Source organism: Carassius carassius, chromosome 41 (assembly GCF_963082965.1).
Source record: "Carassius carassius chromosome 41, fCarCar2.1, whole genome shotgun sequence".
Lineage (NCBI taxonomy): Eukaryota > Metazoa > Chordata > Actinopteri > Cypriniformes > Cyprinidae > Carassius > Carassius carassius.
This window is the reverse complement of record NC_081795.1, coordinates 5074748-5089571: the sequence shown is the minus strand read 5'-3', so window position 1 is coordinate 5089571 and position 14824 is coordinate 5074748. Positions and strand designations below refer to the sequence as shown.

At 36.5% G+C, this 14824-nt stretch overlaps 1 protein-coding gene across 1 annotated transcript in view; it reads right to left on the bottom strand.

Moving 5' to 3' along the window:
• Positions 1-2365: 2365 nt before the first annotated feature.
• st14 (ST14 transmembrane serine protease matriptase) overlaps positions 2366-14824 on the bottom strand; it is a 32928-nt gene continuing 20469 nt past the window's right edge. The window contains exons 6-19 of the mRNA XM_059534110.1: positions 14492-14527; positions 13167-13395; positions 11930-12066; positions 11662-11765; positions 10366-10475; positions 10024-10154; positions 9750-9854; positions 8908-9015; positions 8448-8561; positions 7712-7831; positions 6522-6702; positions 5946-6217; positions 5546-5682; positions 2366-3821 (exon numbers count right to left, since the gene is read on the bottom strand). Of these exons, the coding sequence (XP_059390093.1) occupies positions 3660-3821; positions 5546-5682; positions 5946-6217; positions 6522-6702; positions 7712-7831; positions 8448-8561; positions 8908-9015; positions 9750-9854; positions 10024-10154; positions 10366-10475; positions 11662-11765; positions 11930-12066; positions 13167-13395; positions 14492-14527 (1946 nt within the window). The 3' untranslated portion in view covers positions 2366-3659. The remainder of the gene's footprint in view (positions 3822-5545; positions 5683-5945; positions 6218-6521; positions 6703-7711; positions 7832-8447; positions 8562-8907; positions 9016-9749; positions 9855-10023; positions 10155-10365; positions 10476-11661; positions 11766-11929; positions 12067-13166; positions 13396-14491; positions 14528-14824) is intronic.

Sequence of the window (14824 nt, the reverse complement as noted above, 5' to 3'; positions counted from 1 at the left end):
CACGGGTTTGGAACGACATGAGGGTGAGTTATTAATGACATAATTTAGATTTTTGGGTGAACTATCCCTTTAAGACAGTGAGAAGGCAGTAACACTCAGTGAGTGTCTTGTGAACAAAATGGTTAGTTTTAAAGCTACCGTGGTGAATAACGGAAAGAAGAATTAATCACTTTGTTTACAAGAATTTACATTTTTAACGAGTTAGGTTAGTAGCAATGACTGAAAAAGCCCCTATTTTGGCAGATAGAATGTATGAAACTTAATAGTGATTAGTTGATTGTCACAAATGCTGGTTCTCTACGTTAGAAACAAATTCATCAATGTTTTTCTATGGTGAATTCTCAGTTGAGGAGCCGACTAAATCGACAAACTCTTAACTTATTAATAATACAATTTATATATTTCCTGGTTATACGATTATAACAATGAAATTAAGCACAAAATCAACAATACACGTTCGCAAATCTGGCATGTAATTAACCTAAGTTAAATATTCTGTCAACCATTTAAAACAACCGTTGCAGTGCTTAAAGGTACAGATTGTAGGACCTGCCATGAGAGGGCGCACTTCCAAAACAATTACAAACGCGTGGTCTGATGACGCTAAGAAGGAGCATGGATGATGGGATTTGTTGTCTTCTACCCAACTGCTGACGGCCATCAATCAGACAGAAATATAAAACATGGATTTAACGGATGAGGTTAAGTTTTATAAATGGTGTGCTTGATGTCATAATTTTCAAGCGCGAGTAGATTACATACAAAGTCAAAGCAAAAACACGAAAAGACTATGGATCAGACGTGTCCTCGCGCGGGTCTAGAGACACGATGCCCCGCGTTTGGCCTGTATGCCCCAAAATACTAATCTTGTTGGTCGTTATAATAGCATACGTTTTCTGTAAAGATACTAATAAAAAAAACTCACCTGTCAAGTAAAACACAAGTTTACGGGAGCTGTCCTTGTCGACAGAACGGTAAACGGTAATTATGTTCCATAAATAAGTAACACAATCCACCATAAAACGTGCAAGAAGAAGTAAATAAGGAACTGCTTGAAGCAAGCTAGTGGTTTGCTGTACGCTAGACACTACTTCCGCGTTTGTCCACGACACTGTTGTCATGTGGTTTCCTACGTCAGTAAAGGCGGTAACAAAGGGTAACTGACGTCATTGACAGGCGACTGCACTGCCCCGTGTCACTGTTTAGAATGGGAATTTTCCATAGACAGTAAAAGAAATGGACACAGCGACCCCATTGGAACTCAATTGAGACAAGTGAAGCCCATTTTTAGAGATTTTTAGCACTTCCGTTTCTGACGCGCAGACTCTAACTAAGCTTGATGACGTCAGCAACCTGTCTGACAGATGTAAATCTTCTAGTAGCTGTGCATGAAAACTGCCATCGTTAATCTTGCAGAGACGGCGAGCTTGAGCGGGGAGTTCTTTGGCGTGAGTGAGCAGGAGTAAGTATTCTGATTAATTATTTTGTATAGTATTTTAAAATGTAACGCCAGGGCTTGTATCTATGGGCTTCTCTCTTGACGTCTCCCCGATTGCCTGCGAGCTTCTCCTCCTGTCTGTACGGTAATTTCTCTACTGTGCGACAGAGAGTAGAGTGGTTATGACGCAATCGTTAGCCTATTTTTACAAAAACTGTTTCTACGGGGCCATAATGTAACATAGAAGGTAATGGAGCCCTTTATACATTGTCGTGTATCTTTAGAAATAAATAATGGACAAATAGAGTCTTTAAACGCCTCAGGTGTAAAGTTATTCGCTGTCAAAGTGACGCCAAAATGAATGTGAGTCATTGGTATGCTAACGCAAGTGAAGTTCTGCTACAAGATGGCGGCACGCGGCCGACTTCAACTTCCGGTCGACTTCCTTCCCGCCTGGAATTTTCTCATAATTTACAAGTAGTTAAAAACATTAAGAGATATTGCTAGTAAACAGCTGGACAAAATATATAACACTAGCCTAGTGGTTTTTGGATATTTCACTGCAAATATCTTACAAATTGTACCTTTAATTAAACCTATTGGGGCAATGTCAAAATTAAGTAGCTACGTTCACATCTGTAACAAAGACATGCTGTGGATTTTCTCATATCAACTGAAAAAAAAAAATAATAATAATATGATTTATGATGCTTTCTGGATTCGTTTTCCATTAGGAGTCCACTGATTTATGGGCATGTAATTGTTGAAGGCAACGTTGACGTTGTTTTATGCCAAGGCCAGCTGATTTAATGAAACTGATGAAATTGATCCAACTGTTTTGAGTTTTCTTGACTAAATTCTGCATTTTAAGGAGGAAATGAAATTACTTGGAAATTACCATTCTGGAGCGAACGAAAAAAAAAAAAGTAGTGTAAAACCAGCATGTATTTTATTTTCAAGAAAACATTACAAAATCCAGCATACGTTAAAACATTTGAATAATGATAAAATATAAAACACAAGGAAACAGAAAAGACCAACAAGTTATCAGTTACATGAACAATACAAAAAGCATTTAGTCACCCAGACACTTAAGGCAATAGATAAGCATTGCAGTTTTAAAAACAATTTAAAGTTGTTTGAAATTTACACAATTTAAAAATGAAATCCTAACAAGGGCTCAATAGGTCAAATAGCACATCATGATGCTATATGAAACTTCTGTAATACATAAATACAGCATATTGCTTTACATCTCTCAAAATACACCAAACGTCTCTTGTACCTCCTGGGAAATTAAGTCATTACATCACAAAGCCTGAAAATCTTACTAAGCAAGTGGACTTTCCACGGGAAAGAAACTTGCCAAGACTATAAGGAAGCCGCGGTATAGGTTCCTTGATACGTTTAGGCATCTTTGAAGGAGAGACTATCCTGCTTTGACATTGATTGGCTGGAACTTTAACATGCTGCAGAAGTGTGTGACCTATATTAGCCTTGGTTGTATTGGCAAACGGATGATGGAAATATCCTATTTTTACCTAATCCTCCATTTCAGAGCTTTGGCACTGAGGTTCCGAGGTCACACAGATGTGAGGAAAGAAGGTCAACCTGAGTGAGAGAAATTTCTAGATTGCAAAGAAGCGTTTGACCTTTGCCAGGCTTTGGGGGGGCCAGTATTTGGAATAAAGGCACACTTTGAGCATAAGAAAAAAAAAACTTTTTAAACCAAATATAATTCATAAAGATTACAACAAAACTTCCACCAGGTCAGAAGTCTCAGAATAGGTCAGTTTGATCTCTAAGTGCCATTTATGAAGTTACTTTTCAAGGAATCAGATACCAACAAATGGAACTAAATTGGGGTAGGAGTAGGTAAAAGAGTGTAAAAGTACATCACAGTGATATATACTGTCATTATAGTGGTATCTGCATCTATTATATGAACCATTTTATTTGGTTGACTAAAGCTGAAGTCAACTTTTGATTGATACATCTATGAAAAAAATCATTCATAAGCCATAACAATCAAATAGTCATACTGAATGAAAATGCTATTATGAAACAATTAAATGATTTTTTTCTCACAACAGATGTCGACCAAATTTGTATTCACTTTTGCTTTTGTGAGTGCAGCTCACATACTGTACTAAATATTCATGGCACTCAACATTTGTGTTCTTCTGCTTTGGTTGTCGTATGATTGCAGGTCCAGGCTCCACTATATGTTTGTGATTTGACGGATCCATTCCCGCAGTTTGGTGACACGCGTGTAGACGCCAGGCTTGTTCCGCCGAGCGCAGCCTTCTCCCCAGCTCACAATGCCAGCCTGGAACCATTTGCCTACATCTGAACGACACACAAGAGGACCGCCGGAGTCTCCCTGTTGAAGCCAAAAGAAAGAAACTTTTAAACATAATTCCACATTTTCCAAAACTTGATGAAATGCATGGACGCTACACATATTTGACCACCTTATTCAAGAGTTGATCTGTTGATCTATTCTAGAGAATGTTTTTTAATGCATCACTGAATGTTTATTTGATTTGTATTATATATCGTGATTATTTATTTTAGTGTTAATGGGGAATTATTTTCTATTGTGTGTATTGATGCTTTGGCAATATTGTATATATAAACAATTTTGCCAATAAAGTGCTTAAAATTGAAAGAGGGGATGAAGTGATGATTATGTATATGAGAAACTTGGGAAAAAAAAGGGGAGAGTGTGAAGCAATTGCAAATGTTTTAATTATTATTGTAATCACTTATTTATTATTTTGTGCCTCTAATTTAAGCTGCTTATTTACTGTGTCATTTCATTCCATTACTATTATTCCTCAATGATTTGTTTTGTGTGTAATACAATTCGGCTCTTAATTACTTTGCCAATATTGCAATGTAAACAGACATGGCAATAAAGCATACTTGAATTGGGAGATGAGAGAGAGAGGAAGACAAAACTACTAAGTGAATGAAAGAATATCACAGAGGGTGAGAAAGATGTAGCAAAGTACAAAGAGCGAGAGAAAATCTACGCACTTCAACAGCAGGAGAGAGGAAGATGGAAAGGAGTCACAAGACCAGGACCAGAACCTGTGCAAGAGAAAAGCACACTAAGAAGATTACACCCAGAATAAGAGAGACGCACAGAGCGTTCAGAAGAGGAAAGCAAGATGAATAACAAGTGAGATAGAAGTAGAAATTATGGAAATCAGCTCATTTAAATATTAGGGAACCAAGTAGAATAATTAATCTTCTCCACTACGAGGCTGCAGGAAGACAACAACATTAGCTGAACATTTTGACGACATTATGCTCATGTCATATCTGTACTGTAGATGTTTCTGAATGAACAGAACAGGACAAAAAAAAAAGACTTATCCCTGCTGGGCTTGACTATGCATCTAAATGGCTAATAAACTACCTCGAATTCATTAACATTCAATAAATGTGTAAATTTGCACGTGCTATAGATTTCAGATTTTCAAATTACAACTGGGGTTGAGGCATTATGATTTTGAGTCTGTAAATGGCCATAAAAACAACAACAAAAAAACAGCCCAACATGTACAATTGTTCAGTGAATTGTTATTGTTGAAACACGGTTGAAAGAGTAATTTTAATAGGAATCTAGATTTCTCTACGCACATTTCACATAAAGTTTAAGTTGGACCATGTTGACCGACAAACAGAAAGCTACTTGGTTTGAGTTGTCTATGTAAGCACTGCAAAATTTCATGTAAAATTGAATACAATGCTAAGCTTTGGACAATAGAGGAATTTTTATTTTATTTTTTACATAAAAATGTTGCCAGAATTCCACTAATGTAAACACACAATATTATTCTTATATGCAATTTGGTCTATGCAGTGTTTTGTATGTGCAAAAGAGATAACTTTTATTATTATTTTGATTATTATAATAGTTTTTCACAATATTGTTTATACAATACTAAGAACTGACCTGACAATCAAAAAAAAACAAAAAAAAAAACATTTTTTATTTATTCCTAAATATATTGCAAGTGGCCTACTACAGAATTCAAATATCAGATTCCATGTGTTTTTGTTATAAAAAAAAAGAAGAGATAACAATGGTTTTACCTGACAAGCGTCCACACCTCCAGTGAGGTAGCCACTACACATCATTCTAGAAGTCAACTGACCTTCGGTCACCATGTTGCATACTGTATCATTAATCACCTTTACTTCTGCTTTCTGCAAGATTTGTGCAACACTTCCTACAACACATAAATAAAACATTAGTCCTATGAGACCACCTCTATTACCAATGAGCATCTCTACTTAGTATAAGTCTTTGAAATATGTATTATGATAATAATGTGCTTCCACAAAATCTTAGAACAAAAGTTGTGTTAAAAGTAACACTGAGAGATGGAATTGATAATTGTCAAACTTGTGCGGCAAAATTTCCAAAAGGTATCTCAAAGAAAAAGGAACTCTAAATGCAAAGGGCAGCCCTCAGGCACACAAGCTGTCTCACCTCCCTCTCGGAGTGTGCCCCAGCCCGTAACAAAGCAGCCACTACCAGCTGGGAAGACGTGGGTGGATGCCGGAAGGCAGATGGGATGAACGGTGTTGGTGAAGTTCAATGGATCGCTCAGTTCCAGCAGTGAGATGTCATAATCGTAGGTCATTGAGTCGTAGTTTGGATGGGTGATAATGCTCTTCAAAGAGCGCTTCTGAACAGAGCCGTCCTGGATGTTCTGGTCCCGCAGACCACTGTATGTCAGCCAGTTGGATGTCATTTTGTTGCTGTTGACAATAAACACAGTGTTGTGTAATATTTTTTAATTCAGCTTTAGTATTTCAGTCTCAGAAATGTATGATTGTACTGCATATCTTGTGCTCCACCTGCTGGCCACTGAACATAAATCAAGCCCAGGCTTTGTTCCAACACAAAGCGCAAATGCTGGAAGAAGTTTGAGCACAAAGCAAATGGAGAAAGATACATTACAAATGTCTAATTTATGTCTGTCATAAATTATCATTAACTACAGCTAAATTAAATGCAGCACTAACACTAACAGCCATACAGAGATGCAATAAACTGACTCACGCTGGGTCAGACTGGATGAAGCAGTGGGCAGCACACAGCAACCATTTGTTAGAGATGATGGATGCGCCGCAAACGTGTCCCTCATTCTTGAAATGTAGACTGACCTGCCATGGCCATTCACCCACATCTGCGTTCTGCCCACCCACAATACGGTTGTGCTTGAATGGCCGGACTCCACAGTCTGCAACCAAATTGTAAGAACGGTTCAGACACAAAGACTTTAAGGAAGACAACGGAAGGAAGAGCATTGGTATGCTGAGATGAGAAGTGATGGGGGGTCTTGAACATGACCAGCAGGGATAAGATCAGAGAGTTAACTGCAAAACTATTTGCACTGAAAGATGGCAAGTTTCTTGTAACATCTGCTCGGACACACACAGTACAGTCGGCCTTTACCGGGACTAAAGCAGAATCATAACAATGTAGATATATGGAGGAATGAACCGTGCTGGGTAATAAAAACACAACGAGGAAGGACAATGAAACTAGCAACCCTGAGGACTGTAATAGAAGAACAATGTCAAATAAGGTTTCATATATATATATATTTTTTTTTTTGTGAATTTTATACACTAATTAGCACATTGTTGATGATGCTGCAGCAACTTCTGGAAACTGCAATTGCTTTTAAATTCACTGAAAGACCAAAAGCTTGTGAAACCTGGGAGCTCAAAAAGATTTTTTTTTTTTACTGTGCATCTCAAAGAATTAATCATAAGGGTTACACATTTTCTTTGCTAAAATCAAATGCTGTCCCTTTAAATTTGTCAAAATTAGTCTCTTTAAGTGTGTTGTTAAGGGATAGATCTTTGGTGGTTTATAATCAACTGACAATGCCTTTTTATTAAACAGTGAATTAAGTACTTTGCAAAGGTACTTCATCTAAAGTACATTCAAAAATGATAAATCTGGCATCAGTGCAGCTTCACATTATGTAACACTTGAGTGGAAAATAAAGGACTCCAAACAGGAAATTGAATATAATAAGAGATACTTCTAACTCCTAATTATGATTAGATAAACCACACTCTAGGTCATTGTAAAACAAGTGAAATACCCAACTGAGCACTACAGTTAAATAATATATATAGGCAATATCACATGATCAACCGTGCTGTTGTTCTGAATATCAGCATAGCCAGTTACTAGACAACACAGATTATAAAAAAAAATAAATAAATGTGACTTACCACATCCCTGTTCATCCGAACCATCTGAGCAGTCTTCTTCACGATCACACTCTGCGTTCACTTTGTTTACACAGTCCTTGTTTTTACATTTGAAGGAGAAATCATTGCAGATACCAGCCGCTAAGAGAGAAAGAGTACAGATAACGTAAAACTCAATTTTTTCCAAATATAACTTGACATTAGAGACCCTAAACTATAGACAGGTAGGGATAGTCTTACTATAAATGAACATCCAGCCCAACAATAGAAAGCACTATAATATTTTATGATTTTGTGAATAACTCCTATGCACAATAACTCCTGCATATGTTAATATCACAATGAAACAGTCAATGTTTTCCTCAAAGAAAAAAAAGGGACATTTTTTATAATTGTATTTTTATTTATTGTAACAAGTTAGGGTTAGATTGACTATAATTATATATGGCCTACATTGACTGATTCAGTTTTGTATCTTTTGTTTTTTGTTTTGTATCTATTGTTGGTTGTTTATCTTTTGTTTTGTTTTCTTTTGTATGTTTTTTTTTTTTTTAATTATTATTTTGTTTTGTATTGCTTTGTTTCCTTTCAAGTGGCACCTATGATGCCATGACAAAACATAAGTTGTTTGTTGCATGTGAATAGGTATATTCGATGCATATTAATGTAAGCTTACACAACTAGTTAGATTATCCTGGTGATAAGCTCTATGGAAAAGCAGATCTGTGGTCAGTAAGTCAAAGTTAAATCCACTCACCTGCTGCACAGGAGACCTCATCACTGCCATCAGCACAATCATTTTTCCCATCGCATATAAATTCTTGTGGGATGCAGGCACCGTCCCCGCACCTTTCCTGAGCTCTGCCACAATCTAGGAGGAACACCAAAACAAAAGCATGTCAAGTGTCCTTCAATGGCGAGAATCAAAGTGGCTTTTTATAGTATGCCACAAAGAAGCAAGTCTTGAATGTTTTGAAGTTATCCAGGAAAATGTCATAGATCAAAGTTAATCTTAAGTTTATTTGAAACCCAGGAAACAGCTTGTCATGTGACCTCAATGAGGTTCTGCTTTGTGGAGATAAAACACCTGCCATGGCTTCGTCTGTCAGTACTTAGTGTATCCTTAAAAGTATTTGGATTCATTTGAATTAACTTCCTAAAAGGTAAATTCTGATATAAATAAATATGTTCAGTAAAACGTAATAGGAGAAACTCACCGCAATCTTCCTCATCACTATTGTCACCACAGTCATTCGCTCTGTCACACACAAAGTACTGAGGCCTACACAGGCCATTTTTGCAGGTGAACTGTTCGTCATCACACTCTGAAACACAAACCACATTGAACTAAATAATGTGTCAACATAAAATGTATGTCTAACATAACCTATCTTTGTCAATTATTAGTACCATGTAAACACTCAATTTTTTTTTTTAGGTTTACTGGTTACTTGCAAACAGGATGCAAAATTATAATGCAAATCTAAAGTTAAGGAAGTGGAACTTACACATGATTTTTAATTAACCATAAACATTAACTGATGATCTAAAAAACTGATGTTTGAAATACCACCTATAGTGTAAAATTTGTATTTTCAATACATAATAACATTTATTTTACAAACAAAAACACCTAGAAGTTTTTACGTACATGACAAATCATACATTTAATATATAATATTTCATATAATACATACATTTTGAACTATTATTTTAAATTATGTTCTGTACATCTAAAACAAATGAGTACAATTGTAAAATCACCATTAAAACTGACAGTACTGAACTAAAATGGGAGGAATCTGTCCAATCAGCTTAAGAAAACAACATTTTTATATTACAGACACACATACACATATATATAATGTCAGATTAAGTAACAATTACATTTTAGATTTTGTTTTTATTCATTTGGACTGAATTTTATATAGCAACTGAATTGCAATTCTGTAAATTCATCTTCGTGTCGTTCTACATCAGTATCCTGTTGGACAGGGCTAATTCAGTTCAAAAGGTTTGAATGAAAATTTAGCAAAATCCTGACAGGGATGAGACTTACTGCAGTTTTTCTCATCACTCATGTCTTCGCAGTCATTCCACCCGTCACATTGTAGCTCTTTTTTGATGCAGTAGCCTGAGGTGCATGCAAACTGACCAGGGCAAGCTGGAGATGAAATTCATGAAGGTAAAAACAGGAAGACGGCCAGAACTCAACACAAAGGAGAAGTGAAAGAGAGTTCTATTGATATAATAATGTGATCTGTTGGTTTTAGATGGATCAAAATTTCATAACTGCATTTGGCTGGCCATATTGAAACACTGAGCTTACGTACGGTTTACAGGGTCAAAGGCGGTGTAAACGATCCTGAATCCCTTATCAGTGTAGGATTCATCTGAATGGAACTTCACTTCTAAGGAATTAGTGATGCTAGAGAGAACAAGTCTACGTCTCTCTCCACAATACCTTCAAAAGTAGAGGAAGTAAAGAAGTGTCAATACAACAAAAGCTAAAATGAAACTACAAAATTAATTGGCAACACATGGTTTTCAGCTAAATTAACAAACTTTTATTTATTGGGCCTTTTGCCATTTTATTTCAGACTGTCGGGAAGCTGACAAGAAATGATGAGGGAAATCCTTCTGGCTGGCATGGTAGGACAGATGACAGAACTCACTTTTTACCCAGCACCTCTACGTAGTCTTTGTGACAGGTGCTAGTGTCCACACTCGGCTCTTTCACACGGAACATACTGAACTCAAGCTTTATCCTTCCGCCAGTAGGAACCTGCAGAACCCACATGATGGTGTTCAGGGTTATTTTCAAAAAGGCATAGCTCAATAATAAAAGAGCACTTTTACAACCCTTTTGCTAATCAAGAGGAGTAGTTCATTCAAATATGAACATGTTGTCTTCATTTCGTCACTATCATATTGTTCTGAGTCTGACCTCTTATTATTTTCTTCTTTTGTGAAACACAAAATGAGATTGAGATTAGTGGGGCGAGTGGAGTAAAGCATAATGAGTGACACCTGTGCCTCTCACCAGTCTCAAGTTCCCTGGAGGAGCTCCCGAAAAATAAGATAAGAGTAACGACAGTGAAGGACGAGAAAGGAGCGGGCCTGGATTTTATGTTGTAGTTTTGATATGTTTTATACAGCAGTCGTCCGTGAGGGGCTGTCACTTTCATTTTGTGTTTGTTTATTTGATAATTAAAGTTTTATGTTTAAATGTTCACCGGTTCCCGCCTCCTTCCCGATCTACAAACTTTGTTACAGAGATGTTAAGCAGACTGCCTAAGCTGCTTTATATTAATGTAGTTTTCACCACTTATGATTTGAGGAAAACATACAACTTATAAGCTGAAAAATAAATTTGGCAATTTGCCAGATCTCTCAAAGCTCACACTTTCTCAGTTCAAAAATTGCACCTTTAGACAAGTATTTACTTATACACTTCGGTTCTAAACTTTAAGATTTGTTTATGTTTTAAAAAAATAAATAATAATTTATGCTTGGCAAGAATTTATTTGGTCAACAATACAGTAAAACAGTAATATTGTAACTATTGTTAGAATTTAAAATAAATGGTTTCTATTTTAATATTTAAAAATGTAATTTATTCCTGTAATGGCAAAGTTTAATTTTCCACATCATTACTCCAGTCTTCAGTGTCATAGGATTTTTCAGAATTAATTCAAATTTGATTAGTTTGCTGTTCAAATCTATGTTGAAAGCAGCTGTGCTGTTTACATTTTTTATTTTATTTTATTTTTAGAAACACTGATTAACAGTGATCAGTTTAACGCATCCTTACTGGGAAAAATGCATTCATTTAAAAAACGAATTACATTATACCTAACATCTCCTTTTGTGTTTCATGAAAGAAAGAAAATGATAAAAGAAAGAACAGCTATTACATAGTTCTCTCTATTGGTAAATAAAGAAAAGTGAAACGGTCATGTGGGGCTTACGTTGATGGTCCAGCTGCAGTCCAACAAAGGAGGATAGAAACTAGGAAAATGAGGAGAGGTGAAGTTTCCTGTGAGAGCAGTCAGAGATGCTCCACAGCTCCCAGCTAGAAATTAATATGGGAAGGGGGGGGGGAATGGAAAACAGATATTAATAACATGGAACACTTCAAGTCCAATTCAACATCCTTTTTTGAGTTCCAAGGCAAACACTGCAAGACTTATAACTATAGAATATTAAAGCATTGTACAGAATGATCAATGACTTTACCAGCAATAATTGGAACTGCAGTGTAAACCGCTCTGAATCCAGGTGTCTGGGCCACATCAGTGATTAGGTTGACAAGCATGACGTTACCAGAAGAAACTACCTCAAGAGGATTTGTAGGGGGTCGAAGTCCACATTGTCTGTGATAAAAGGTGCAAGAGTGTTAGAACTGTAGCAACGGTGTATACACACACACACATACATATATATTAAATTGCTTGATGGGACGAAAATCTGTGAGGTTGTATTATTGGTATGTTTGTTTCTAAAGTACATTTTGTCAATGTTTAGGTATAAACCTGTATATATAAGCCTGCAGATGACCTCCTAAAAGATTTAATAAATCTCTTTAAGATCATAAATTCTGTCAAGATTGTGTACACTTTGACTTGTAGTGAAACTAAATGTCAAAGCAAGTCACATTGGTATATTGAGTTCAGAAGCCTCAAGACAGATACACACACACACACACATGCACACACACAGACAGAGAGAGAGAGAGAGAGAGAGCGATACCTGGGGCGTAACAACATTATTATGAACTGTATGGCTGTGATGCACAGAAACGCTGTGTGACTGTTTACGACCTTTACACTTCAGGTGATTTGTTGCATAGCATAAATAAATCAAGAAATTAAAAAAAAACAAGTGTTCCCTTACTAAAGTCTGTCATCACCCAGGTGACTAAAAGTTGGCATGTAAATAAGAGGTGCTAGAAAGGGGTCTTAACAAGCCAATCCTGAGCAAGAAGCCGGATGCTAACCATGAAAAATGTAATAGAATTGAAAAGTAGTGTAGTCAGCACAGATGAGAGGCAGTTTAAGAGGCAGAGATGGATTGCAAAGGATATAACATATATAATATACTGTACTGGTGTTTTTATATATACTATATATATTTTTTTTTAAATCACTAAAATATGAAGCAGAAAATATTAGAATAATTTCTAAAGGATCATGTTATACTGAAGACTAGAGTAATGATACTGAAAATTCACATTTACATCACAATAAATTGAAATAGAAAATGGTTATTTTAAACTCAAATAATATTTTTTACTGTATTTTTAAACAAATAAATGCAGCAAATCAGATGCTAATCTGAAGTCCCTAAAAGTTTTTTTTGTTTTTGTTTTTTGTATGGTATTCAAGTGATACTGATAGAGCATAATTGTTTTTTAACTTGGAACATTCCTTTAAAATGACACTCAAGTCAAATCTGAGGTGTGACATGTACTCACTTTGTTATAGCATACGTGCTGTCAGGACTGAGAGAGTTGTAGATGGCCACGTAGTCATTGGCACAGTCATCTTCTATGTGAAAGGACCTGAACTTGACAATGATGGCGGAGCCTTTGGGAGCACGGATCTGCCACTGGCATCGGGACTTAGCTGGGTATTTCCTAGGGTGATCCGGAGATGTAAATTCTTTGTTGGTGGTGTCAGCCATGAGACTGTAAAAGCATTTCTCTGATAACAGAAACAGGAAAAAAGATAGATCTAAACTTATTGCGTTCTAGGTAAATAAACAACTAGCTCAAGTACTCAGTAGCACATCAGATGATAATTGCTGTGCAGCAAGTATAAAAAGCACAAAGATCCTTAGCCCCCTCAAAGTGGTTGAATCGAGTGGCTTCTTGGATGGACAAAAGATCAATCAAAAACCTTAAACATCTGCATGAACCAAAACTGTGGCTGGATTGTGATGTATTGTGCAAACTAAACGGAGGCATGTTTAATCAATCACTGTGTATATGTCCCAACTATAACCAAACAGACCACAAAATAACGTCACCATAACCCATAGTTAAAACCTAAATGTTTCGAAATCATTCATTTGCTGTTGAGTGTTGTTGTCAGTAGTCCAGCACATCTTTAACTTCAGATCTCACTGCAGCAGCTCTGGACAAATTGAAACAGGTTTTTATGGAAAAATTATTATATGAAAATGTATTCCTGTTCTTTTTTTTTTTTTTTTTTAGACTTAGAAGTCAAAAAAAAATTTTTTTTTACCTTTTTTTTTGTTTGTTAATAAATACCATTATTTTCTACTAATGACATGACCTTAAATGTTAATGTTAAACAATATCACATTAAACACTAAGCTCAATGTGGTCAATATGCTTGGCTGACAAACATTTTGGGAATCCCTGGTCTCAAATAAGGAAAGCCTAGAAATCAAGTTATTATATTTTTATCAAAAAAGATTACAAGCCAAATATTTCATTGAAGAAAAACGTGTCAATTTGGCTTTCATGTTGACTCTATAAAGTCATAAGAGACCTCCATGCACTTGCAGTTTAATGCAGATAATATAGACTTTCGTATAAAGGTCCTGTTGAAGAGCTGTTGTTCAACATTTACTCTCTGCGGTTGAAAAACAGGTTTTGAGATCACTGTACTGTTGTGCACAGCAAGGTGAGTGGAAGGGAAAGCGAGCGAGAGATAGAGCGAGCATGAGATGGAGGCGGCCAGGCATTTTTCAGTGAGTGACAGGATAGAGCACGACAACCCAGGTGGAAAATTACAGTGCAGCGGTGACTGAAATGGGACAAACTTTACTCACTGGATCTGGGGTCCCTGGCCATCCGAGGGTCTGTGGCTGCAGAGAGAGAGAGAGAGAGAGAGAGAGAGAGAGAGAGAGGGAGAGAGAGAGAGAAAATGATGCATGCTGTACTTTTTTCATTCCATTTTTCAAAGGCCTGTCAGATATTCTGTTCCTCCTCCTCCGCCCATCACCTTGACTCCAGCGTTCACAAATACCAGTCTCTCACTTCACTACAGGGACATGAGCCTCCATTCAGAGATATCATTTTAAGCAGAGCACTGAGGTGTCACTCAGGCCCCCTGCTCTCATGTATACAATGCATATGGGGACCAGAGAAGGACAGAGTTACAT